The sequence below is a fragment of the Poeciliopsis prolifica genome, unplaced genomic scaffold, assembly GCF_027474105.1.
Source record: "Poeciliopsis prolifica strain line A6 unplaced genomic scaffold, Auburn_PproV2 SCAFFOLD014, whole genome shotgun sequence".
NCBI lineage: Eukaryota > Metazoa > Chordata > Actinopteri > Cyprinodontiformes > Poeciliidae > Poeciliopsis > Poeciliopsis prolifica.
In genome coordinates, this window is record NW_026562389.1 from 12784991 (window position 1) to 12812216 (window position 27226).

Genomic DNA, 27226 nt, shown 5'->3' on the forward strand with positions numbered 1-27226 from the left:
GAACCCAGTGAACCCAGAGAACCCAGTGAACCCAGTGAACCCAGAGAACCCAGTGAATCCAGAGAACCCAGTGAATCCAGAGAACCCAGTGAATCCAGTGAACCCAGTGAACCCAGTGAATCCAGAGAACCCAGTGAACCCAGTGAATCCAGAGAACCCAGTGAACCCAGAGAACCCAGTGAACCCAGAGAACCCAGTGAATCCAGAGAACCCAGTGAATCCAGAGAACCCAGTGAATCCAGAGAACCCAGTGAACCCAGTGAATCCAGAGAACCCAGTGAATCCAGAGAACCCAGTGAACCCAGAGAACCCAGTGAATCCAGAGAACCCAGTGAACCCAGTGAATCCAGTGAACCCAGTGAATCCAGAGAACCCAGTGAATCCAGAGAAGCCAGTGAACCCAGTGAATCCAGAGAACCCAGTGAATCCAGAGAACCCAGTGAACCCAGTGAATCCAGAGAACCCAGTGAATCCAGAGAACCCAGTGAATCCAGAGAACCCAGTGAATCCAGAGAACCCAGTGAACCCAGAGAACCCAGTGAATCCAGTGAACCCAGAGAACCCAGAGAATCCAGTGAACCCAGTGAATCCAGAGAACCCAGTGAATCCAGAGAACCCAGTGAATCCAGAGAACCCAGTGAATCCAGAGAACCCAGTGAACCCAGAGAACCCAGTGAATCCAGTGAACCCAGTGAACCCAGTGAATCCAGAGAACCCAGTGAATCCAGAGAACCCAGTGAATCCAGAGAACCCAGTGAACCCAGTGAATCCAGAGAACCCAGTGAATCCAGAGAACCCAGTGAATCCAGAGAACCCAGTGAATCCAGAGAACCCAGTGAACCCAGAGAATCCAGTGAACCCAGTGAACCCAGAGAACCCAGTGAACCCAGTGAATCCAGAGAACCCAGTGAACCCAGTGAACCCAGAGAACCCAGTGAATCCAGAGAACCCAGTGAACCCAGTGAATCCAGAGATCCCAGTGAACCCATAGAACCCAGAGAACCCAGTGAACCCAGAGAACCCAGTGAACCCAGAGAACCCAGAGAACCCAGTGAACCCAGAGAACCCAGTGAACCCAGAGAACCCAGTGAACCCAGTGAACCCAGTGAGATGGTAGATAGTGACCCAACTGGTCACTATCCTTGAAATACTGAGAGAATCGACTAACACACTGGAACAGACTGTTGTTTATTTTATTTTCTGTTTTAAAAAACCGTGCGCTATTTTGTTGCAATTGTACATGTGGATCCTCAATTGTTTTATGATGAAATTTGACTCTTCCTTGTTGACACTTTGTGTTGTTATTCACACCTCGGCTCCCGATTCAGGATCCGGCCCAACTTTCATAGCATTGTTGCTGGTCAGAGAAGTAAATTAAATTTCCTGCCTTTTGCTATTATTCAGTGTATTTAAAGTAACTTGTGGGTTACACTAAACTCTTCTATTCATTAATGTTTCTCCCTGTGATTTATTCATGTCTGCAGTGTTTCCACCGGTCCTCTGACCATCTTATGGACAAATAATTGTTTTGGTCATGTTGTTATATGTTTATGTGTTTAAATGATCTGATTCCTCATCAGAAATGAGAAACAAACTGTAGAGTTTAAATGTTAAGATATAATCCTGGTTCAGTGGCACTGATATAATCTCTGCTGCACCTTCATGAAAATTTAAGGCTATAAATAGAAAGTTTTAATGCGTGACTTCACTTGATAAAATTCCTCATAAATATTGATTCCATGCAAGTTATGTATTATTACGTTATAAATAAGTTGCTTTAAATGTTTTTCCGTCCTGAATGGCTGAGAATCTATCAGTCGGCAGAAATAATGAGGATCTGGGAAGAATCATAAGTTCAACTTAACGCTCAGAGCTGCAGAGTTTTTATAGAAAAATATCCAGATGTTTTGTGTGTGTGGTTTTAGAGGCTCTATGTGGTTAGAAATCAAAGCAGACATTTCTGTTTTTCCTCACACTGAGCTGCTCCCGTTTCAAGCTCTTCTCATTTACTGGAGAGTTGGAGAGAGAAATATAATCAGATATTTGTTACCGTAACAAAAAGACAAAGCTTAAGTCTATCAAAGCAATGCAGCACTTTTGATTTATGGCAGTTTATCAAAATTCAGCCAAAGTAATAAAATAACAAACTGCAGTCTGATTTTTATTGTTAATGTGTTTTTTCCTATTGAGTTTTGAGACGACTGAAAGAACTGAATTCAGACAGAACCGGGTCTACTCACCAAAGTAGGATCAGAACTAATTTATCACAAATCAGTTCCATAGATTTTAAGAAATATGAACAGAGTTTGTTTTTACAAACTAAAGTCTGGAGCCGGAACCTTTCTGTTGTGTTTCTGGTACGCCTGTGAATGTGACGCACAGGCGACATCCACTAACAGCAACGGAGGACGAACAGCTGCAGTCGGCTGGAGGCTCCATTCAAAACCATTTAAAACCAAATGAGTTCAGGATGAAGAGAAGCTGCAGGAATGATCAGGACTTCCTGGAGCTCTGGAGAGCAGAGCAGCTAACGCAGCAACGCGTTATTGATCAGTTATAGATCGGTGATAGATCTGCTGTAGATCAGTAACTCTTTCAGTGAAACATGTCTTACAGATTCATGTTTTTATTTTTGATAATTGTAATTATTTTCTGCTTCCAGGCATTTCAGTTACCAGCCAGGTTAATCTGAACTGGTTTAATTTGAGCCAGGTTAATCTGAACTGGTTTAATTTGAGCCAGGTTAATCTGAACTGGTTTAATTTGAACCAGGTTAATCTGATGAACCAGTTCTCCAGTCCGGTCCACATCGTCTTTGCTCTCGTGGAGGGTGGCGCTGTTTTTCACCAACATGGACAGCACAGACTTTTGTTTTCAAATGTCTTTGTTCTGAGGACATGGAGTGTCCTGATTGGCTGAGGACATGGAGCGTCCTGATTGGCTGAGGACATGGAGCGTCCTGATTGGCTGAGGACATGGAGTGTCCTGATTGGCTGAGGACATGGAGCGTCCTGATTGGCTGAGGATCAGTTCCTGGTTGGTTGGGTCTAGATTTTATTTTCGGGAACAAATCAGCATTTCTCCACTTTACTGAGATTGGTTCAGGTTTTTATGTATTAAAGATCAGAAGGAAGAGTTATTGATCCTGCAGGTTTACATCAAAGTCAAGGCCAAAACTTTAGCAGAGGTCAGAGTTCAAACCAAACCGTTGGAATTAAAAATGCAATAAATCAATCGTTTTTTCATGTCTGGTCATCTTACTCAGAACCTGGAGGGGGGAGGAGAGCTCAGTGTTGAAACCTCCAGATCTTCATCATCACTTTCATCATGATCATCATCATCTCACAGAAATCAAAGCAATAACAGAAAATCTTGGACTCCAGATGGACAGATCTGAAGCTGAACCTCCTCCATCTTTCTTCTCCTCCTAAAGTAAAACCTTAGGGTGTCAAGTCTATGGTTTCCATGGCAACTACCCCCTCAGGTGTCCTGCAGGTGCTCAGGCTGAACACTGGAGATCTTATCGATGGATTGCAGCAGCTGAGAAACCAAACGGAGAGTCTCTGCTTCCTCCAGCAGCTGCCTGCACACACAGAAAGGTGAAAGGTCAGTGAGAGCTAGTGGAGAAACTGCATTAGAGAGTTAGCTCATGGAAACCACTGAGCTGCTGTGGTCACATGACCTGAAGCAGCCAATGGCGGCTCAGCTCTGGCCTCTGGGACCTGAACATCTGGACTTGCAGCACCAGAAACTTCCAGAGGGGAAGCTAGAGAGCAGCTCAGAGTTGCAGAGGAAGAACGTCACTTCAGGTCATCTGGGACCAGGAAGTGTTTTGATCAATTATAATGATTATTTCTAGTGGTCAATTACATTGATTTTTCACGAGCCCTAACCCTGACTTGGCGCACATGCTCAGTGCACTTTAAGTGTGGCGGAATGACAGACGTTGCCAAAGCATCCTGCACACTTCAGTAGTAGATCAGTAACTCTACTACTGAGTTACTACCTCCATCAGAAGGTAGCATTAGCTACCTTCTGATGGAGGTAGCCAATGCTAATGCTAGCATTAGCATTGGCTAACACAGATTATATTAATTAAACACAACTGAAATTGAGCACCGCCGGCTCTGCCTGCTCAGTGTCCTGCAGATACTGACCTGACGGAGGAGTGGGCGTGGCTTGCTGATTTGCTCAGGTACTCAGCCGCCACCTGAGCATTTTGTCTCATCGTCATGACGACCTCAGATTCAGCAGCCTTCAGCCGGTTGTTTTCTGATCGCAGAGCATCTGCCTCCACCTACACACACACACACACACGCTGTTGTCAGGCCAGATTAGACGGTTTTGTCCAGGTTCTGCTGGTTGAACCTGAACGGGTCAGCACCTTTAGTCCAGTTAGATCAGTGAGGAACTCTTCAGCAGTTCCTGTGGAGGAACCGTTTCCAGTTTAACAGAAAGATCCTGGACGAGCCCCCAGGTTTTCCTCAAACGTCAAGAGCAGGGGGCCCAAAGTGGGTCCTGGAGGGCCGACATCCTGCATGTTTTAGTTCTGTCTCTGGTTTAAGGCACCTTGATCAAATGACGGCTCATTAGAGCCTGAAGAAGAGCACTGACCTGCTGAAAAGGTTGTTGGTACCAGGGAGAGACTAAAATGTGCAGGATGCCGCCCCTCCATGACCCACTGGTAAGGACCAACACACACCTGGGTCCAGGCTTACCTGCAGCTGCTGAAGCTCCACCCTCAGTCTGGAAACGCTGCTTTCAGCCTTCACTGCTCGCCTCTGAAACACACACACACACACATCTGTCAGTCCAGGTGTGAACCGATACTTCTCATCCTTCTCCTGCTTCTCCTCTGCACCTTCATCAGCTGCAGGTTCTGCTCCACTGACTGCACCATGCTCTCCAGGTCCTGCACCTCCTGCTCCTCCTGGTGCCTCCTCTGCTGCAGCTCCTCAGAGAGCCGCTTCGCCCTGCAGCAAGGCATGCTGGGTAAACAGGCCTCCGTGCCGCGCTGTGACTGGTCGATCGCCGCTCACCTGGACTGATGGAGGTCGGCTCTCCTCTGCAGCTCCCTGACGCTCTTCCTCAGCGCCAAGTTCTCCTCCCTCATCTGGATCAGAACCAGAACTCAAATCTTTTAGTGCAGCTCCTAAAAATACCTAAGTATTCTGGTGTTCCAGGAGAGATGGATCCGGTTCTGGATCCGGTTCTGGTTCTGGTTCAGAAGCGGTTCCAGGCGTCTACCTGTGCTTCCTACCTGTTGGATCAGGCTCTGCCCCCTGCCGGCGTCTGATTGGCTGAGGGGCATCTCGTCTCCTTCTGGGTTGGAGGAGAACCTGGAGGACAGGAGTCAGCTGTTACCATGGAAACTCCCCTGCATCTGCACCAGGCCAGAACCTTCAGAACCATCTCAGGTTCTACTGGGTCCATTCTGGAACCAGAAGCTCCAGAACTCGGCCCGCTTCAGGTGGGCGGAGTTCAGAGGAAACCAGGAAAACCTGAGAGGTTCTGGAGGAGAGAGACCAGAAATAGGTTCTCCTAGATACGGCCGGGTTCATGACCCCAGACTGTCGGTGTTCTGACGATCTGACCTACCTCGTCAGATTTTCCTACCACAGCAGGAATAGATGGCCAGGTCTGTCAGTCCGTGCTACCCGTCAAAAACTGCTACCGTCATGTTTACAAACAAACTACAGCGGCTTGGTAATGTTAAATATTGTGGATTATCTAGTGACTGAAGTGGAAGCTTAGCAGTTCTGGTTAGCTTAGCATTGAACCATTGATATCATGACGAAACCAGAAGCAGAAGCTGCAGATGCAGCTGATCCTTCACCATTGTTATGTTTGGTAGGTAGGACGAGGTAGAAGCTCGGTAGACAAATAACTCTTAATAGCTTTTATTCATAACTTGCTCAGCAGTACAATAACATAAGCTTTTCCGCCATCTTAGCTCTTCTTCTACTCTTTCTCTCTCTCTGCTCTCAATCCTATTCTGGAACGCCACCTAGTGGTAGACACAACATTCCCCCCTTACTTGAAAAGATTGCATGTACCCATTTAACATATGACTGAACATCAACTTCATTTAACAGTTTGTACATCACAAAGATAACCTTAGTTGCAATCAAAGTAGGTGGTCAATTAAGTACATAAAACCAAACAAATATATTCAGCAACCCTGTACTTTTAAACTCTAAAACTTGAAGTTACTATGGAACAGAATTACCAAATGTAACTATTGTACAATTAAAATTCAGGCATTTGTAGCCAGTTTGTTTGTAATGAAAATTAGTTCACCTGAACCCTAAACATGTAACACAAGCATTTATGTATTTACATATTAATATTTTCTTTTAACCTGGTTGAAAGTCCTTGAACCACAAAGATCAAGCAGCAGTTCTGGCCCTTTTATTTCGAACCACAGGGTCATGCTTTTCTGGTTTTATCGTTTTACATGGAATACCTGCAGAGTAATGTGAAAGTCTGGCAGCATTCCACCTTTTATTGTCACTGAGTACATAAGTACTTCCTCCAATCTGCTTTTCAACAGACAGCGGTGGAGTAAGTCTTGATGAGCCTTTCCGAACACAGTCAGGTCTTTTCACCCTCACCAAGTCTCCTGGTTTGAATGTTGGTGTCTTTGCTCCACGGCGTTTGTCAGTATACTGTTTAGACTTCTTTTGTTTCTGTTTAACTGTTTCTTGGACTGGACTGTAGTGCATTTTCTGCTTTTCTCTAGATTTGGAAAGATGTTCACTTTTGTTTTCATCCTCCTGTTGTGCAGTAGTTCTGATGGAGATACTCCAGTTGTGTTATGTGGTGTTGCTCTGTAGTTTTGTAGGAAATCAGTCACTGTAGTTTTCCAGTCTTTCTGCATGTGTTCAGCAGTTAGGATTGTCTCCTTAAGAACTCTATTCCATCTTTCGATAGCACCATTACTCTGTGGATGGTACACACTTGTACGCAGATGAGATATTCCCCTTTCTCTGAGAAACTCTGCAAAAGAGGTGGAAAGAAACTGCGGCCCATTATCAGTGACTATGTAGTCAGGGTTCCCCTCTCTGCTGAAAATAGAGCGCATAAATGTAACAACAACATCAGCAGTTACAGAGTGAGAAAACGCCACCTCTGGCCATTTGCTGTAATAGTCCACTAATGTTATAGCGAACCTACATGAAGAAGCAGCAGTTTCAAAGGGACCCACGACGTCCAGAGCCACTTTCTCCCATGGCCTGTTCGGCAGTGCAATGGGTTGGAGAGGAGCAGGAGCAGTTTGAGCAGATTTGTCATTCATTTGGCAGGTAGTACATGAAGAAATAACAGACTGAACCATTTTGTCCATCTGAGGCCACCAGTAAAGATCACGTAGTCTCTGTTTTGTGCAAACAACACCTTGATGTGTTTCATGTGCCAGATGAATGACAGTAGCACGTAAAGCTACAGGAACAATGGATCGATGTTCCCCTCTCATGACCAGATCCTGAGATGCAGAAAGTTCATTCCTGATGTGGAAGTATGGCATTAAGACTGGGTCCACAGCCTTCTTGCATTTTGGCCAGCCCTTCTCTATCTGTCCACGAAGGAGTGTGAGTTCATGGCACTGAGAGGAAGCAGAAATGAACTCATCAACAGACAGAGCTGACACAATGGATGCAACCATGTCAGGTTCATCTATAGGAGTAGAGTCCATAGGGAGTGGCAACCGTGACAAACAGTCTGCAGCCTGGTTTTGTGATCCAGGCCTGTATTCCAAATCATAGGTGAAGCACAGTAAACGTGCAGACCAGCGTGCAACTCTCATTCCAGCACGCCCAATGCCTTTGGTAGCGAGTAGTGTTGTCAGTGCCTGATGATCAGTTCTTAGTGTGAAATGTCGTCCCCAAAGATAAGACCTCCATTTTTCCACAGCCCACCCACAAGCAAGAGCCTCCTATTCCACTGTAGAGTACTTTCGTTCAGTAGGGTTCAGAGTTCGAGACGCAAATGCCACAGTGCGTTCAGTATTATCTGGGTGTATTTGGGTCAACACACCACCCAGTCCGTAGTCTGACGCGTCTGTGGTGACAATGGTTGGTAGAGATGGGTCAAAAAGAGCAAGAACAGGACTGTTCAGTAAAAGCTCTTTTAGTTCCTTAAAGCTTTGATCAGCTCCTTCAGTCCATATGAAACCAGAGTCAACAGTTTCTCTCAGTACAGCCCGCATTGGTTCCACTACTGTGGCAAAATTGGGAAGGAATTTACTGTACCAGGAAATTAAACCCAGGAAGGAGCGCAGAGATGGTAGATCATGTGGTGGTGGGGCATCACGGACAGCTGCACTATGGTCCGGATCAGGAAGAATGCCGTCTTTGGAAATGATGTGGCCAAGAAATTTGAGGCTGGACTCTTTAAATGTGCATTTTTGCATGTTCAGTGTCAGACCTACATCTGTGAGACGCTGGAGCACAGCACGCAGGCGTCTGTCATGTTCCTCTAGAGAAGATCCTGCAACAATTACATCATCCAAGTAATTGTGCACACCAGGTAGCCCTTTAAGCACAGTTTACATCATTTTTTGGAATGCAGATGGAGCAGAGGCCAACCCGTAGGGAACACGGCAGTAGCGGAAAAGTCCTTTGTGTGTAATGAAAGCCGTGAGTAGAAGTTGGTGGTATGCAGATGCCAGATCTATGGTAGAGAAAACATTGGCACCCCTGAGCTCACTTAATAGTTCATCCATGTGAGGCAAAGGGTGACTGTCAGCAACAATCGCTTTATTCGGTTCTCTTAAGTCAACACATAATCTTGGTCTGCCTCCTTTTCTTGTTGTAACCACAATAGGAGAAATCCAGGGAGAAGCATCAATGCGTTCGATAATGCCCTCCTTCAGAAGCAGATCCAGCTCCTCTGACACAGCTTCTCGTACTGCAAATGGAAGACGTCGGAGTTTTTGCTGAACTGGAACTGCATCCTCACGTACTTTAACTTTGTGCACAAACCCAGCAACGCAGCCAATAGAAGCAGAGTCTGTTTGTAACACAGGTGCGGCAGAAGAAACTTGTTCAGGAGGTGGAACATGGAATGAATTGTGGTTAATTGTCCATTTCAGTGCTTTTATTAGGTCCATTCCGAGTAATGCAGATCCTCCTTGAACCACATACAAAGAAGCAGGAGCAGTGTTGTTGTCAAGGGTAACTGTGGCTTCCAAACATCCTATTGCAGGGATGTCCTCTTTCAAATAAGTGACTAATCTCACATGAGGTGCAGTTAGACGACTCTCAGGAAAATGTCTGTTGTACAGAGTCTCTGGTATGATAGAAACAGATGATCCTGTATCAATCAGTAATTCACAGTCAGTAGACTCCCCTGACATAGCTTTAATGTTCACTTTGCAAATCAATCTATCAGTAGTGTTAACTTCTTTTGAGGTCAACATGAGCACAGCCACTTCAGGCATTACTTCTCTAACTTGTTTAGCTGAGCGGCAAACTTTAGAAAAGTGTCCAGTTTTACCACAGCTGTTGCATTTTGCTGCGGCCGCAGGGCAGTCTCGTGCATTCGCCAGGTGATTTGTCGATCCACATCGATAACAGGCTCGCGCTGTCTGCTGTACTGTGCGCGTGTGGCTATTTTTAGAAACGGCTTGCCGGTTTCTAGTCTTCCGTTGAGTAGATCCGCGCTGGGTAACCATATGAACAGGAGTAGCTTCACTGAGGAGTTTGGATGCATGAAGAGCATGTTCCACTTGACACGCCAGTGTGACAGCGGTGTCCAACGTAAGCGAACATTCTAATAAAAGTCTGTTTCTCACCTCCGGTGAATAATCTTTCTCAATAAGCTGATCCCGTAGCATCCCATCCTCGTCGCCAATTGTTATGTTTGGTAGGTAGGACGAGGTAGAAGCTCGGTAGACAAATAACTCTTAATAGCTTTTATTCATAACTTGCTCAGCAGTACAATAACATAAGCTTTTCCGCCATCTTAGCTCTTCTTCTACTCTTTCTCTCTCTCTGCTCTCAATCCTATTCTGGAACGCCACCTAGTGGTAGACACAACAACCATCATATCTACCTGTTAATATCTGAGACAGAGGCGTTTGTTAGAATAAGACAGGATCAGATGGGAAACAGGTTTGGTTGGAATTAAATTAAAGACTAATCCAGATCGCCACAGATCTATTTTGTGCATTAATCTGTTTGAGCGACTTTATTAAATGCAGCCACAACGTGTCACTGAAATGACGGGATATGATTCATATGCACTGATATTACAGGCTATTGAGTCCCACATAGTATCGCTAACATCTATTTAGCAAAGTTTAATAATTAATAAAGAGTGGAATTAAACTAAAATGTTTTCAAATATAGGGACAAAATAGCCTAAAACAACATATTTAGTCCTGATTTCTTTACAGCAATGACTTTGCAGACCAAACTAAAGCCATTTATAAATATATGTGCTGCAGCGGCGTAGGAGTTTAGCACTAAATAAAGAACGGCTTCTTTATTTAAATTCAATAAAGCTTACCGTAATCTGCAATGGAATAAAACACATGAAACAAAACTTCCACAGGTAGGACAGATTTATAAGAAATCTGCTGAGTCAGCAGAATGTCGATGTGCATCACCACAAGGTAGCACGGATTGACGGGTAGCACAGATGAACAGAACACCTGGCCCAGGAGTCATATCTGACCTTTGACCCTGAGAGGGCACAACCAACCTTGTCTCCCCTCTTCTATGGTCTTCATCTGCATCCTCTTCCTCCTCGTTAGCGTAGAGGGAGGAGCCGCTGTCCACTAACGGCTGGAAGCTCCACCCCAAAGCCTCCTCCTGATAGGACAGACAATATAAAATAAAATTCCCTTCTCACCCACCGCGGGTGGTTCTTATCCTCTGAGCTCGGGTCCTCTACCAGAGGATATATAGATCTATATATATAGATCTATATATCCTCTACCAGAGGCCTGGGAGCTTGAGGGTCCTGCAGTATCTTGTGCCAAGGACTGCTGCACATTTCTGGACTGAGATGTCTGATGTTGTTCCTGGGATCTGTTGTAGCCACTGCTCCAGTTTGGGGGTTACTGCCCCGAGGGCCCCGATGACCACAGGCACCACTGTGGTCTTCACCTTCCAGGCCCTCTCCAGTTCTTCCCTGAGGCCCTGGTATTTCTCCAGTTTCTCCTTTTTCCTGATGTTGCAATCACTTGGTATTGCTACATCTACCACAACGGCTTTCCTCTGATGTTTATCCACTACGACAATGTCTGGTTGGTTCGCCATTACCACTCTAATGGTAATGGCGAATCAATGGTATATATATATATATATATATTTCTTTTATATCATAGATATTTTTGATTATACGAATGTATATGCAATTGTTTAAACTGAAATAAAGCTTTCAACCCAGTTACTATTATTGGGGGCTTTATGGGTGTTTACTATGTGTAGTTCAGAGTATTGGTAAAGGATGTGGGAGCAGAGAATCGTTTAGGTTTTACTTGAGCTAAGCCGAGCATTAGCTTTAGCCGAGCATTATGCTCGGCTAAAGCTAATGCTCGGCCCTGGGTGTGAGAAAGGTGGAGAAAGAATTCTATCTTTATGAGACGCCCAGTCAGTTTTAATGAAAAAAGCTGTCCGAACAACTCCTTCGCATTCAGAAACCGTTTGAAGCGTATGAGAGCGCTATTTCTTTTCTCCGATAGTCCCACGATTCATATCAGTACCTCACTCACAGTAATAACAGCGACGAGATAAAAATGGTGTGCGCTGAGGTCTGACATTTTTCAGTCTGGCTGAGCGAGTGAAAATCCTGTGGCATCACTTCGCTCTGAAGCCCCTTGACAGAAAACCGTAAGCCCTAGGAAAAATTGAAAACATTTTACCGGAGCAGGCATGCGTATCTATGTCTGGACCGAGTTTCATACCGATAGGGCGATATTTGCGGGCGTGACGACGATTTCAAAATTTATTTGGGGTCAGAATCGCAGTGCTTCCCACACTCTAACGCAGTGCTTCTCAAATAGTGGGGCGGGCCCCCTTTTGGGGGCGCGGTGCGATACCTGGGGGGGCGTGTGATCCTGGGGAACAGGCTTTTTTTTGGCCGTACTAGTATAAAGTGTAATTGCGCACAGTAGGCGGCAGTGGCGCTCTCATTGTTACTTCTGTCACGTTTGCGACAGTGCAACATTTTACGACTTACAAGACAACAGGTTTGCCTTGGTTAGCAGTGTTAAGTCAACAAAAAGCTCCGACTGCGTTCTGTCTATGGCCTCCGTTATTCAACAACCCCCAACATGAAAAAGTTTTTCACAGGGATGAAAAGAAAAGCGGAGAGAGACAAAGATAATGAGACAACAGAAAGTCAACCGAAAGCTAAGAAGAGGAAATACGACGAAGCGTATTTAGCGCTTGGCTTCACTGTGACTACAGTTGGAGAAGAGGAAAGACCGGTGTGTTTGCTGTGTCTAAAAATGCTCGCAGCGGACAGCATGAAGCCAAATAAATTAGCGCGTCACTTAAATACGTTACATCTCAATCACGCCGATAAGCCGCTAGAGTTTTTTCAGCGAAAAAAATGTTAATAAGGAAAAAATGTTATGCAGAAATGGATAGTCACGGTGGGGAGTGGGGGGCGCGAATAGTTTTCTTCTTGCTAGGGGGGGCGTAACGGAAAATAATTGAGAAGCACTGGACTAACGAAACGTCAGTTACTGTGGAGTTTGAGCCGTTTGTAGCTTTGCTATATAGAAAGACACATTCTAGATCAGCGGAGCCCAAACCGTCCGGCACCAACATCCAGTTGTTCTCCCAGCAGCCGCTGAGATCCGCCTCATGACACCAAGACACAGAAACTGGAAATGAAACCATGTTGATCATTTCTATACAAATATCCATCAGTTCTATCAGAAATGATAGAAAACCTGATGCAGGGACCAGGTTACTGGTTTCAGTAGGTTACTGGTTTCAGTAGGTTACTGGTTTCAGTAGGTTACTGGTTTAAGTAGTTTACTGGTTTCAGTAGGTTACTGGTTTCAACAGGTTACTGGTTTCAGTAGGTTACTGGTTTCAGTAGGTTACTGGTTTCAACAGGTTACTGGTTTCAGTAGGTTACTGGTTTCAGGAGGTTACTGGTTTCAGCAGGTTACTGGTTTCAGTAGGCTACTGGTTTCAGTAGGTTACTGGTTTCAGTAGGTTACTGGTTTCAACAGGTTACTGGTTTCAGTAGGTTACTGGTTTCAGTAGGTTACTGGTTTCAGCAGGTTACTGGTTTCAGTAGGCTACTGGTTTCAGCAGGTTACTGGTTTCAGTAGGTTACTGGTTTCAGTAGGCTACTGGTTTCAGCAGGTTACTGGTTTCAGTAGGTTACTAGTTTCAGTAGGTTACTGGTTTCAGCAGGTTACTGGTTTCAGCAGGTTACTAGTTTCAGTAGGTTACTGGTTTCAGCAGGTTACTGGTTTCAGTAGGTTACTGGTTTCAGTAGGTTACTGGATTCAGTATGTTACTGGTTTCAACAGGTTACTAGTTTCAGTAGGTTACTGGTTTCAGCAGGTTACTGGTTTCAGCAGGTTACTAGTTTCAGTAGGTTACTGGATTCAGCAGGTTACTGGTTTCAACAGGTTACTAGTTTCAGTAGGTTACTGGTTTCAGTATGTTACTGGTTTCAACAGGTTACTGGTTTCAGTAGGTTACTGGTTTCAGTAGGTTACTGGTTTCAACAGGTTACTGGTTTCAGCAGGTTACTGGTTTCAGTAGGTTACTGGTTTCAACAGGTTACTGGTTTCAGTAGGTTACTGGTTTCAGTAGGTTACTGGTTTCAACAGGTGACTGGTTTCAGTAGGTTACTGGTTTCAGTAGGTTACTGGTTTCAACAGGTGACTGGTTTCAGTAGGTTACTGGTTTCAGTAGATTACAGGTTTAAGAAGTTTACTGGTTTCAGCAGGTTGCTGGTTTCAACAGGTTACTGGTTTCAGTAGGTTACTGGTTTCAGTAGGTTACTGGTTTCAGTAGGTTACTGGTTTCAACAGGTTACTGGTTTCAGCAGGTTACTGGTTTCAGTAGGTTACTGGTTTAAGAAGTTTACTGGTTTCAGTAGGTTACTGGTTTCAGTAGGTTACTGGTTTAAGTAGGTTACTGGTTTCAACAGGTGACTGGTTTCAGTAGGTTACTGGTTTCAGTAGGTTACTGGTTTCAACAGGTTACTGGTTTCAGTAGGTTACTGGTTTCAACAGGTTACTGGTTTCAGTAGGTTACTGGTTTCAGTAGGTTACTGGTTTCAACAGGTGACTGGTTTCAGTAGGTTACTGGTTTCAGTAGGTTACTGGTTTCAACAGGTTACTGGTTTCAACAGGTTACTGGTTTCAGTAGGTTACTGGTTTCAGTAGGTTACTGGTTTCAGTAGGTTACTGGTTTCAACAGGTTACTGGTTTCAGTAGGTTACTGGTTTCAGCAGGTTACTGGTTTCAGTAGGTTACTGGTTTCAACAGGTTACTGGTTTCAACAGGTTACTGGTTTCAGCAGGTTACTGGTTTCAGTAGGTTACTGGTTTCAGCAGGTTACTGGTTTCGACAGGTTACTGGTTTCAGTAGGTTACTGGTTTCAACAGGTTACTGGTTTCAATAGGTTACTGGTTTCAGTAGGATACTGGTTTCAGTAGGTTACTGGTTTCAGTAGGATACTGGTTTCAACAGGTTACTGGTTTCAGTAAGTTACTGGTTTCAACAGGTTACTGGTTTCAATAGGTTACTGGTTTCAGTAGGTTACTGGTTTCAGTAGGTTACTGGTTTCAGCAGGTTACTGGTTTCAACAGGTTACTGGTTTCAGTAGTTTACTGGTTTCAGCAGGTTACTGGTTTCAGTAGGTTACTGGTTTCAACAGGTTACTGGTTTCAATAGGTTACTGGTTTCAGTAGGTTACTGGTTTCAACAGGTGACTGGTTTCAGTAGGTTACTGATTTCAGTAGGTTACTGGTTTCAGTAGGTTACTGGTTTCAGTAGGTTACTGGTTTCAACAGGTTACTGGTTTCAGTAGGTTACTGGTTTCAACAGGTGACTGGTTTCAGTAGGTTACTGGTTTCAGCAGGTTGCTGGTTTCAACAGGTTACTGGTTTCAGTAGGTTGCTGGTTTCAACAGGTTACTGGTTTCAGTAGGTTACTGGTTTCAACAGGTTACTGGTTTCAATAGGTTACTGGTTTCAGTAGGTTACTGGTTTCAACAGGTGACTGGTTTCAGTAGGTTACTGATTTCAGTAGGTTACTGGTTTCAGTAGGTTACTGGTTTCAATAGGTTACTGGTTTCAGTAGGTTACTGGTTTCAACAGGTTACTGGTTTCAGTAGGTTACTGGTTTCAACAGGTTACTGGTTTTAGTAGGTTACTGGTTTCAGCAGGTTACTGGTTTCAGTAGGTTACTGGTTTCAACAGGTGACTGGTTTCAGTAGGTTACTGGTTTCAGTAGGTTACTGGTTTAAACAGGTTACTGGTTTCAACAGGTTACTGGTTTCAGTAGGTTACTGGTTTCAGTAGGTTACTGGTTTCAGCAGGTTACTGGTTTCAGCAGGTTACTGGTTTCAGCAGGTTACTGGTTTCAACAGGTTACTGGTTTCAACAGGTTACTGGTTTCAGTAGGTTACTGGTTTCAACAGGTTACTGGTTTCAGTAGGTTACTGGTTTCAGTAGGTTACTGGTTTCAGTAGGGTACTGGTTTCTCAGTCACAAGCTGGTTGCAGTCAGTGATGGTGGATGTGAACTTTGACCTCAATATGCTCAATACGAGCAGAGATTAGGTGAAAACATTCAGTCCGTTACGATATCAGGTTTCCAGGCTTGATATGTATTGATTATTAATGAGCCTCTCATGAACTCAGCGGCGGCTGATTGGCTGCTTTAAACTCCTGATCTGCTGTCAGTCGGTCTTTCTTAACAATAATTACTGATCATATTCATTTTAACATGTTTTGTTGATATTTTATGATTCTTTAATGAAGCTACAAATGTTTAGGATCTTAGTGAATATTTTGATAAGCCTGTCAGAACAGGAAGTTCTGCTCTCAGCTTCCTGTTGGTCTTCAGTTTGTCACCTGCTGCAGAGACTCAAAACCTGATTGATGTATTGATCACCGCTGGTCTATTGGGTGCCTGCAATGCAGTGACTGACTGCTCTCCCTGTGCATTGCTGTGGGCATAAAGCAGATAGAGCATTTCCATCATAAGGTCCAGGTTCTGCTGCTCCATACCTTTCTGTGTTTCTGGTCCTGGTTCTGGTCCTGGTTCTGGTTCTGGTCCTGGTCCTGGTCCTGGTCCTGGTCCTGGTTCTGGTCCTGGTCCTGGTCCTGGTTCTGGTTCTGGTCCTGGTTCTGGTTCTGGTCCTGGTCCTGGTTCTGGTCCTGGTCCTGGTTCTGGTCCTGGTTCTGGTTCTGGTCCTGGTCCTGGTTCTTCCAGCGCAGAAACTCTTTGAAGGAGAACGGGTTCAGCCCATCCTGGACCTCCTCCTCCTCATCTGCCGAGAGGAAAAGCTGAAACGGAACTGGTTCTGATCCAAACACAGATCAGCTCTGGTTTTGTTCAGGACCAGAACCAGGCAGTCGGACTGGTCCGGACCGAACTCACCGTCAGTAATGATCAGGGATTTCCCAGCCCTCTGTCCGGACATGACGGCCTCGGTTCGGCTCGGTTCGACTCGGCTGTCACCTCTCGCTTATCGATCTCTTATGGATCATTTTAACGATTAGATGGTCTCAAAAGAACCCGAGCAGAATCGGAAAAACACGTCCGCGTCAATCGTAGTCTCCACGTGACAGCAGTTTCAGCCTCCTATTGGCTGTAACCGCCACGTGACGTGAGGAGGGTAAAAACAAGGAAGCAGGTTGTTCCGGCGAGCCGCCGCCACATGCGTTGGGTTGCACATATTCCCTGGGGAACTGGACCCGAACTTAAGCCCAACTCAAGCGGTGAGTGCGCTGCTGTGTTTTCCTCCTGTTAGTTCTGGTTCCGATACCGGTCAGACGGCTACCTTTAGAGTTTCACCCATTCCGAACTCGCTTAGAAAATCCTCTAAAATAAGGTGGTCATATTGATGTGCTGCTGCGGTTGCTGGGACCGAGATTATGAAAAGTTCTGGTCCCTGGTGGACCGAGTAAGGTAAAACTGTCGCCGAACCCAAAACAGAAGCATCATGCATGTGGACCTGATGTATGTTGCGGTTCTGGTAACTGATAACCGAACCACAGTAAAAATCAAACTGTTTCCAAATGGGATTCGGTGCTGAGAGTTTCTTCAGCAGGACGCTGGTTTCTTCCATCCTTTTGGTGGGAAGGACATGGCGAGATCAACTTTCTAAAATATGATAAATAATTAAACTATACTAGACTTTCTGAATGGACACTATTATTCTAGTTTGAACAGTTCCTTTGGCATTGATCTGCCTAAGTAAGGTTTGGCAGAAACAATGAATCAAGGTGAAGCCTGACTTTGACATCACTTGCATGTTGAATGAACATTTCAACCATAACTGACACCATATCAATGTTGATTCAACCATCATCTGAATCTACATGCACATTTGGGTTGACTTTACATTGAATGGAAGCAAAGGAATCAGAGTTGATTCTTGTACATTTTAGCTCAGATCGGGTGACGTCATTACATACCAGTAAAACTTCCTTCACTTGAGTTAAACATCTGTATTGTTGGCAGATGATGGCTATATGTTGTTCATAATTATCTAACATTAACATATTCCCAAAAATATGTTAACGTGAAATATTACTGTTTCACATTAATATGAATGTGAAATATGCTATAAGAGAAATGCTAAAAAAATTTTATGCAAGCTTAAACAATGATAGCATGGCATTGTTATTACATTTATTTAAAAAGCTGTAAGATCTGTAAATATATCACCAAACGGTTTTCCACTTGGATCTGCTTCCTTTGAGGATTTCTCCAACCGGCACTCACTGGAGTGTTTGTAATCAGAACTGTGACGATGATAATAATAATATTAATAATAATGGAGGAACTGGGTTCCGGTCTAAGAAAGGAATTCAAATCATTGAAAATCACTGTCTGACAGTCCATGAAGAACACCAGTCCATGAGGAACACCAGTCCATGAGGAACACCAGTCCATGAGGAACAGCGTCCATGAAAAACAGCGTCCATGAAGAACACCAGTCCATGAAGAACCCCAGTCCATGAAGAACACCAGTCCATGAGGAACAGCGTCCATGAGGAACACCAGTCCATGAAGAACCCCAGTCCATGAAGAACAGCGTCCATGAAGAACACCAGTCCATGAGGAACAGCGTCCATGAGGAACAGCGTCCATGAGGAACAGCGTCCATGAGGAACAGCGTCCATGAAGAACACCAGTCCATGAAGAACAGCGTCCATGAGGAACAGCGTCCATGAGGAACAGCGTCCATGAAGAACAGCGTCCATGAAAAACAGCGTCCATGAGGAACAGCGTCCATGAAGAACAGCGTCCATGAAAAACAGCGTCCATGAAGAACAGCGTCCATGAGGAACAGCGTCCATGAGGAACAGCGTCCATGAAGAACAGCGTCCATGAGGAACAGCGTCCATGAAGAACACCAGTCCATGAAGAACAGCGTCCATGAGGAACAGCGTCCATGAAAAACAGCGTCCATGAGGAACAGCGTCCATGAAGAACACCAGTCCATGAAGAACCCCAGTCCATGAAGAACAGCGTCCATGAAGAACACCAGTCCATGAGGAACAGCGTCCATGAGGAACAGCGTCCATGAGGAACAGCGTCCATGAGGAACAGCGTCCATGAAGAACACCAGTCCATGAAGAACAGCGTCCATGAGGAACAGCGTCCATGAAGAACAGCGTCCATGAAAAACAAAGTCCATGAAGAACAGCGTCCATGAGGAACAGCGTCCATGAGGAACAGCGTCCATGAAGAACAGCGTCCATGAGGAACAGCGTCCATGAAGAACACCAGTCCATGAAGAACAGCGTCCATGAAGAACACCAGTCCATGAGGAACAGCGTCCATGAGGAACAGCGTCCATGAGGAACAGCGTCCATGAGGAACAGCGTCCATGAAGAACACCAGTCCATGAAGAACAGCGTCCATGAGGAACAGCGTCCATGAAGAACAGCGTCCATGAAAAACAAAGTCCATGAAGAACAGCGTTCATGAAGAACAGCGTCCATGAGGAACAGCGTCCATGAGGAACAGAGTCCATGAGGAACAGCGTCCATGAAGAACAGCGTCCATGAGGAACAGCGTCCATGAAGAACACCAGTCCATGAAGAACAGCGTCCATGAGGAACAGCGTCCATGAAAAACAGCGTCCATGAGGAACAGCGTCCATGAAGAACACCAGTCCATGAAGAACCCCAGTCCATGAGGAACAGCGTCCATGAGGAACAGCGTCCATGAAGAACACCAGTCCATGAGGAACAGCGTCCATGAGGAACAGCGTCCATGAAGAACAGCGTCCATGAGGAACAGCGTCCATGAAGAACACCAGTCCATGAAGAACAGCGTCCATGAGGAACAGCGTCCATGAGGAACAGCGTCCATGAGGAACAGCGTCCATGAGGAACACCAGTCCATGAAGAACCCCAGTCCATGAAGAACAGCGTCCATGAAGAACACCAGTCCATGAGGAACAGCGTCCATGAGGAACAGCGTCCATGAGGAACAGCGTCCATGAGGAACAGCGTCCATGAAGAACACCAGTCCATGAAGAACAGCGTCCATGAGGAACAGCGTCCATGAAGAACAGCGTCCATGAAAAACAGAGTCCATGAAGAACAGCGTCCATGAGGAACAGCGTCCATGAGGAACAGCGTCCATGAAGAACAGCGTCCATGAGGAACAGCGTCCATGAAGAACACCAGTCCATGAAGAACAGCGTCCATGAAGAACACCAGTCCATGAGGAACAGCGTCCATGAGGAACAGCGTCCATGAGGAACAGCGTCCATGAAGAACAGCGTCCATGAAGAACAGCGTCCATGAAAAACAGCGTCCATGAGGAACAGTGTCCATGAAGAACAGCGTCCATGAAAAACAAAGTCCATGAAGAACAGCGTTCATGAAGAACAGCGTCCATGAGGAACAACGTCCATGAGGAACAGCGTCCATGAAGAACAGCGTCCATGAGGAACAGCGTCCATGAAGAACAGCGTCCATGAAGAACAGCGTCCATGAGGAACAGCGTCCATGAAAAACAGCGTCCATGAGGAACAGCGTCCATGAAGAACACCAGTCCATGAAGAACACCAGTCCATGAGGAACAGCGTCCATGAGGAACAGCGTCCATGAAGAACACCAGTCCATGAGGAACAGCGTCCATGAGGAACAGCGTCCATGAGGAACAGCGTCCATGAGGAACAGCGTCCATGAAGAACAGCGTCCATGAAAAACAGAGTCCATGAGGAACAACGTCCATGAAGAACAGCGTCCATGAGGAACAGCGTCCATGAGGAACAGCGTCCATGAGGAACAGCGTCCATGAGGAACAGCGTCCATGAGGAACAGCGTCCATGAAGAACACCAGTCCATGAAGAACACCAGTCCATGAAGAACACCAGTCCATGAAGAACAGCGTCCATGAGGAACAGCGTCCATGAGGAACAGCGTCCATGAGGAACAGCGTCCATGAAGAACACCAGTCCATGAGGAACAGCGTCCATGAAGAACAGCGTCCATGAGGAACAGCGTCCATGAAGAACACCAGTCCATGAAGAACACCAGTCCATGAAGAACACCAGTCCATGAGGAACACCAGTCCATGAGGAACACCAGTCCATGAGGAACAGCGTCCATGAAGAACAGCGTCCATGAGGAACAGCGTCCATGAGGAACAGCGTCCATGAGGAACAGCGTCCATGAAGAACACCAGTCCATGAAGAACACCAGTCCATGAAGAACACCAGTCCATGAGGAACAGCGTCCATGAAGAACAGCGTCCATGAGGAACACCAGTCCATGAAGAACAGCGTCCATGAGGAACACCGTCCATGAGGAACACCAGTCCATGAGGAACAGCGTCCATGAAGAACAGCGTCCATGAGGAACACCAGTCCATGAGGAACAGCGTCCATGAAAAACAGAGTCCATGAAGAACACCAGTCCATGAGGAACAGCGTCCATGAGGAACACCAGTCCATGAGGAACAGCGTCCATGAAGAACAGCGTCCATGAAGAACACCAGTCCATGAGGAACAGCGTCCATGAAGAACAGCGTCCATGAAAAACAGAGTCCATGAGGAACAACGTCCATGAAGAACACCAGTCCATGAAGAACACCAGTCCATGAGGAACACCAGTCCATGAGGAACAGCGTCCATGAAGAACAGCGTCCATGAGGAACAGCGTCCATGAAGAACATCAGTCCATGAGGAACAGCGTCCATGAAGAACAGCGTCCATGAAGAACACCAGTCCATGAAGAACACCAGTCCATGAGGAACAGCGTCCATGAGGAACAGCGTCCATGAGGAACAGCGTCCATGAAGAACACCAGTCCATGAGGAACAGCGTCCATGAAGAACACCAGTCCATGAGGAACAGCGTCCATGAAGAACACCAGTCCATGAGGAACAGCGTCCATGAAGAACACCAGTCCATGAGGAACAGCGTCCATGAAGAACAGCGTCCATGAGGAACAGCGTCCATGAAGAACAGCGTCCATGAGGAACAGCGTCCATGAAGAACAGCGTCCATGAAGAACAGCGTCCATGAGGAACAGCGTCCATGAAGAACACCAGTCCATGAAGAACACCAGTCCATGAGGAACAGCGTCCATGAAGAACACCAGTCCATGAGGAACAGCGTCCATGAAGAACACCAGTCCATGAGGAACAGCGTCCATGAAGAACACCAGTCCATGAGGAACAGCGTCCATGAAGAACAGCGTCCATGAAGAACAGCGTCCATGAGGAACAGCGTCCATGAAGAACAGCGTCCATGAGGAACAGCGTCCATGAAGAACAGCGTCCATGAAGAACAGCGTCCATGAAGAACAGCGTCCATGAAGAACAGCGTCCATGAGGAACAGCGTCCATGAAGAACACCAGTCCATGAAGAACACCAGTCCATGAGGAACACCAGTCCATGAGGAACAGCGTCCATGAAGAACAGCGTCCATGAGGAACAGCGTCCATGAAGAACAGCGTCCATGAAGAACAGCGTCCATGAAGAACAGCGTCCATGAGGAACAGCGTCCATGAAGAACAGCGTCCATGAGGAACAGCGTCCATGAAGAACAGCGTCCATGAAGAACAGCGTCCATGAAGAACAGCGTCCATGAGGAACAGCGTCCATGAAGAACACCAGTCCATGAAGAACCCCAGTCCATGAGGAACAGCGTCCATGAGGAACAGCGTCCATGAAGAACACCAGTCCATGAAGAACACCAGTCCATGAAGAACACCAGTCCATGAGGAACAGCGTCCATGAAGAACAGCGTCCATGAGGAACAGCGTCAATGAAGAACAGCGTCCATGAAGAACAGAGTCCATGAAGAACAGCGTCCATGAGGAACAGCGTCCATGAAGAACAGCGTCCATGAAGAACAGCGTCCATGAAGAACAGCGTCCATGAGGAACAGCGTCCATGAAGAACAGCGTCCATGAAGAACAGAGTCCATGAAGAACAGCGTCCATGAGGAACAGCGTCCATGAAGAACAGCGTCCATGAAGAACAGCGTCCATGAAGAACAGCGTCCATGAGGAACAGCGTCCATGAGGAACAGCGTCCATGAGGAACAGAGTCCATGAGGAACAGCGTCCATGAGGAACAGCGTCCATGAGGAACAGAGTCCATGAGGTTCAGCCTTGTACTGTATGAACCGGATGGTACAGGATGAGTTGGTGTAACCCAAGTTTGACTCACTTTGGTTCCTTGGTGCCTTCATCCCGCCCTGGTGCACAACACCTAAAACTGGCAATCCCTGCGGGGCAGAGTACCTGGACCTGGATATCAGATGATCAGATGTTGGTATTTCAATCGTCAGAATTCGTCCACAAAGCAACATTCATTCAATGAATCTTTAAACATTAGTTAATTGGCTAGAAATGGAGGATTGTTAGATGGTTGATTCAGAAGTTAGCTTCCTGACCAGAATCCACCATGGAGTGTCCATCTGCTGTCCATCCTGTGTAGACAAAGACTTCATTCTTCAATGTTTATTTCAGGAAGTCTCTAAAGAACTTTTGTTCTGCAGGCGTCAGAATGTCTGCAGAGAGCTCAGCTGAGGGGGAGCCGTCCCAAAACCGGCCCACGTCCCAGCAGGGTTCTGGTTCGTCCAGCGGTCCCACCTCGGCCAGCCAATCGTCCAGCGGCTCGGGGACGCTGAGCAGCGTGGACACGCTCCCTGTCACGCTGCCTTCTGTCCCGGAGGAGGCAGAACTTCAGCCCTGGGGCCGGCTGCTCCCCATGGCTCCGGGTTTCCGGAGCCACGGTGAGCCACTGTCCTCAGCTCTGCCGGGTCGGAAGTGGGCCGGAGCCAGAACTCACCCGCCTCTCTGTGCTTCCAGAGTGTGTGGAGGACCGGTACCTGTTCGGACGGGACGCCGCCTGCGACTACGTCCTGGACGACCCGCAGGACAGGAAGTCCAAGAGGTTCAGGATCTACAGCAAGAAGCACTTCAAGATCTACAGGGTGGGAACTGGGCTGCTGGTTCCGGTGTTTCAGCAAGAAACATGTCTTTCCTGCAACTGGTTTAGTCTCATTTGTCCTCCCTTTGTCCCCCATCGGACGCCTCTGTCCCTAGGAGGGCTCGGAGGTCTTCGTGGAGGACTATAGTAACAACGGGACGTTTGTGGACGGGGTGAAGGTTGGTCAGAACAAGAAGCTTCCTCTAACGAATAACGCCGTCCTTTCTCTGGCTGAGCAGCGCAACCGAGGTGACGCACCTGAGTCACAAGACCATTCACCTAGTCTTCCTGCCTCAGTCTGTTCCCCCTGACTGACCGCGTGTCCTCTGTACTCTGCAGTGTTCGTCTTCATCGACCTGATGTCCGACGATCAGTCAAGTTTACCCAGAACTCTGCAGGACAAATATGTGCTGACCCGCCGGATCGGAACGTCAGTCTGCTAGAGCTCCACTTCCTGTCTCTGTCCAGAACTCCACTTCCTGTCTCTGTCCAGAGCTCCACTTCCTGTCTCTGGCTCTGTCCAGAACTCCACTTCCTGTCTCTGGCTCTGTCCAGAGCTCCACTTCCTGTCTCTGTCTCTGTCCAGAGCTCCACTTCCTGTCTCTAGCTCTGTCCAGAGCTCCACTTCCTGTCTCTGGCTCTGTCCAGAACTCCACTTCCTGTCTCTGGCTCTGGCCCGGTCCCTGCTCTGCTTCTTGCTGTTTCGCATTCTGTTGGGTTTTGGAAGAATGGTTGAAAACTAGTTCATAAGAAGCTGAAGGTTCTGGAGGCCCAAGCCAGGCCTTGAGGTCTCCTGCAACCTTTAGATGTTTCTACTTCAACACACCTGAGTCAAATAATGAGGTCATTAGGACTGCATTTAGGAGGTGATTCAGCTGTTGGACCAGGGAGACGTCTAAGAGTTGCAGGACGCCAGCCCTTAAGGACCAGGATTGCCCACCGCTGCCCTGACCGGTTCTGCAGCATTAGCTGGATCCGCTAACCCCCCGCTGTGTTCCAGGGGCGTCTGCGGTGAGGTGCGACTGGCCTTCGAACGCTCCACCTGCAGGAAGTTTGCCGTTAAGATCATCAAGAAGAAGAACTTCCAGTCTGAGGGGGTGGGTCTGTGATCTGATTCGCTCTCAGGTCTCCTTCCTGTCTCTGCTCGCTTCAGAACCACCAACATGGCGGCACGAACATTGCGGTGAATGTGTTGCCTTTTGTCCAATCACAGACGGCGAAACGGAACGCAGAGACGGAGATTGAGATCCTGCAGAGAGTCGATCATGTGAGTAAAACCAACGAAGAAGAAGAGACGGGTCTCATCTGTCCTGATAGACGTCTGTCTCCTGCAGCCGTGTCTCATAAAGACGGAGGACTTCTACCAGACGGAGGACAGCTACTACATCGTCCTGGAGCTGTGAGTCCCAGCAGAGCCTTGGTTACTGTGCCCCGCCCTCTTATATCTGACCCTGCCCACTTTCTATGACTCCACCCCTTTGTCTTTGACTCCGCCCCCAGCATGGAGGGCGGTGAGCTCTTCCACAGAGTGAAGTCCCAGCAACAGCTTGATGAAGGCGTTGCCAAACTCTACTTCTATCAGATGCTCTGCGCCGTGCAGGTGAGGCCTGCTGCTCCTGCTGCCATGGTAACCAACACTGCCAGGTAAATCTGTGTGTGTGTGTGTGTGTGGGTGTGTGTGTGTGTGTGTGTGTGTGTGTGTGTGTGTGTGTGTGTGTGTGTGTAGTATCTCCACAGCAACGGGATCATCCACAGAGATCTGAAGCCAGAGAACATCCTCCTGTCCTCCAGTGAGGACGAATGTCTCATCAAGGTGAGTCCACCTTCCTCGTCCCACTACAGGCCGTCCGCTTTGCCTTCCTGTGACCCCGCCCTCTTGTGGCTCCGCCCCCTTGTGAAGGTGACGGATTTCAACCAGTCCAGGATCCTGGAGGAGGCGGCCCTGATGCGGACGCTGTGTGGGACTCCATCCTACCTGGCCCCTGAGGTCTTCACCCACGCCTCCAGCACCGGTTACGGGCTGGCAGTGGACGCCTGGAGCCTGGGCGTGCTTCTATTCGTCTGGTAGGCTCCGCCCCCCTCGTCGCCATGCCGGCCCGGTGTGACACGGTGTAACCCGGTGTGACCCGGTGTAACCCGGTGTCTCTGGCAGCCTCAGCGGCTACACGCCGTTCCACGAGAGCTTCAGCCAGCGCTCGGTGACGGAGCAGATCGTCCGGGGGGAATTCACCATGGTCCCGTCCAAGTGGAGGCGCGTCTCCAACCAAGGTAAGCATGGTAACCGGGGCCGGGCTGCCCGGGAGCTGACGCTGAGACGGTCTCTGGTGTTTCAGCCAAAGACATGGTGAGGAAGCTGCTGGTGGTCGACCCCACGCTGAGGATGACTGTGGATGAAGCTCTGCAGCACCCCTGGCTGCAGGTAGGAGAACTGCAGCCACTTTATCAATACACCGACTCAGATGGGACAGGATGTTTTTTTAATGTACTGATGTCTTAAAATGTTTGTAGGTCATTTTTGTGGATGTTATTTAGTTTTAGCATAAAAATATTAAAAATATTATGCTAATAAGCCCAATGCTGGTTAAATTTAAATCAAAGGTAAATAAAGTAAAGACTTAGAATCTTCCTCCTGTACTGAATGTCTGTAGAACCCGGAGTCACTTCTAGTCAAAACCAATTCCTCTAGATCAGGGATGTCAAGATCCAGTCCTGGAGGGACGCTGTCCTGCAGCTTTTAGATGAGCCTCTGCTGCACCTGAATAACATAATTAGGTCATTGAGGCTCTGAGAACCAGGAGGAGGTAATTAAACCATTTCATTCCTGTGTTTTGTACCTGAGGCACATCTAAAGACTGCAGGACAGCGTCCCTCCAGGACAGCGTCCCTCCAGGACTGGAGTTTGACACCCCTGCTCTAATTCCTCCTTTCCATGTTGGGAGGGGCCTGATAGGCGGGGCCTGATAGGCGGGGCCTGATGGGAGGGGCTTGTTGGGAGGCGTGGTCAACAGCTCTCCTGTGCTTCAGGACCAGCTGATGTTGCAGACGGCTCACAGGCTCATGAGGCCGGCAGGAGGAAGAGGAGATGCTGCTGCTGATGAAGATCCATCTGCTGCTGTTTCCACGGTAACCACACACGACCACACCTTCATGCGTCATGAAGCTCCGCCCCTTACGGCAGCCCGGCTCCTCCCCCTGCAGGAGGCGGGTCCATCCGCAGCAGGAAGTTTAAATCGGAAACGAGGAAGAGGAGAGGAGGAAGAGGAGCATCTTCAACATCCTGCAAAGAGGAAGTTCTAGTGCTGTAGAACCGGTCCGGTTCCAGAATAAACAGAACCATAAAAACCATCTGCAGTGTTTTTATTTCAATAATGAAATCATTGAAGACAACCAGGACCGGTCTGAACTGATTGGGTCTGGTTCTGAGGATCGATCCGGTCCGGGTCTCAGAACCAGACAGTAAAACATTTAACCCAGATTATTTATAATTTAATCTAAATTCAGACCTTAAAATTATCGAAGAAACTAGTTATTGGAACCGGATCCAGTCGGAACCGGGTCTAGTTTGGACGCCACTGCAGTTTCAGGTGAAGAATCAGAACCACA

General features: G+C 47.2%; 2 protein-coding genes across 2 annotated transcripts; one reads left to right on the forward strand and one right to left on the reverse strand.

Annotated features, from left to right (window-relative positions):
* Window positions 1-1171: 1171 nt before the first annotated feature.
* Window positions 1172-16706, reverse strand: entr1 (endosome associated trafficking regulator 1). The gene is made up of 9 exons (XM_055039904.1): window positions 16591-16706; window positions 16218-16480; window positions 10705-10814; window positions 5261-5339; window positions 5040-5113; window positions 4862-4973; window positions 4719-4781; window positions 4158-4297; window positions 1172-3583 (listed from the first exon to the last, which is right to left on the reverse strand). The coding sequence occupies exons 1-9, from the start codon at window positions 16631-16633 to the stop codon at window positions 3481-3483; spliced, it is 987 nt and encodes a 328-aa protein (XP_054895879.1). The 5' UTR covers window positions 16634-16706; the 3' UTR covers window positions 1172-3480.
* A 121-nt stretch (window positions 16707-16827) lies between these two features.
* chek2 (checkpoint kinase 2) lies at window positions 16828-27002 on the forward strand. The gene is made up of 15 exons (XM_055039902.1): window positions 16828-16931; window positions 23190-23426; window positions 23503-23627; window positions 23740-23872; window positions 23963-24053; window positions 24624-24720; window positions 24837-24890; window positions 24958-25022; window positions 25124-25223; window positions 25350-25436; window positions 25524-25687; window positions 25776-25891; window positions 25957-26042; window positions 26648-26746; window positions 26822-27002. The coding sequence occupies exons 1-15, from the start codon at window positions 16871-16873 to the stop codon at window positions 26918-26920; spliced, it is 1614 nt and encodes a 537-aa protein (XP_054895877.1). The 5' UTR covers window positions 16828-16870; the 3' UTR covers window positions 26921-27002.
* The last annotated feature ends 224 nt before the right edge of the window (window positions 27003-27226 follow it).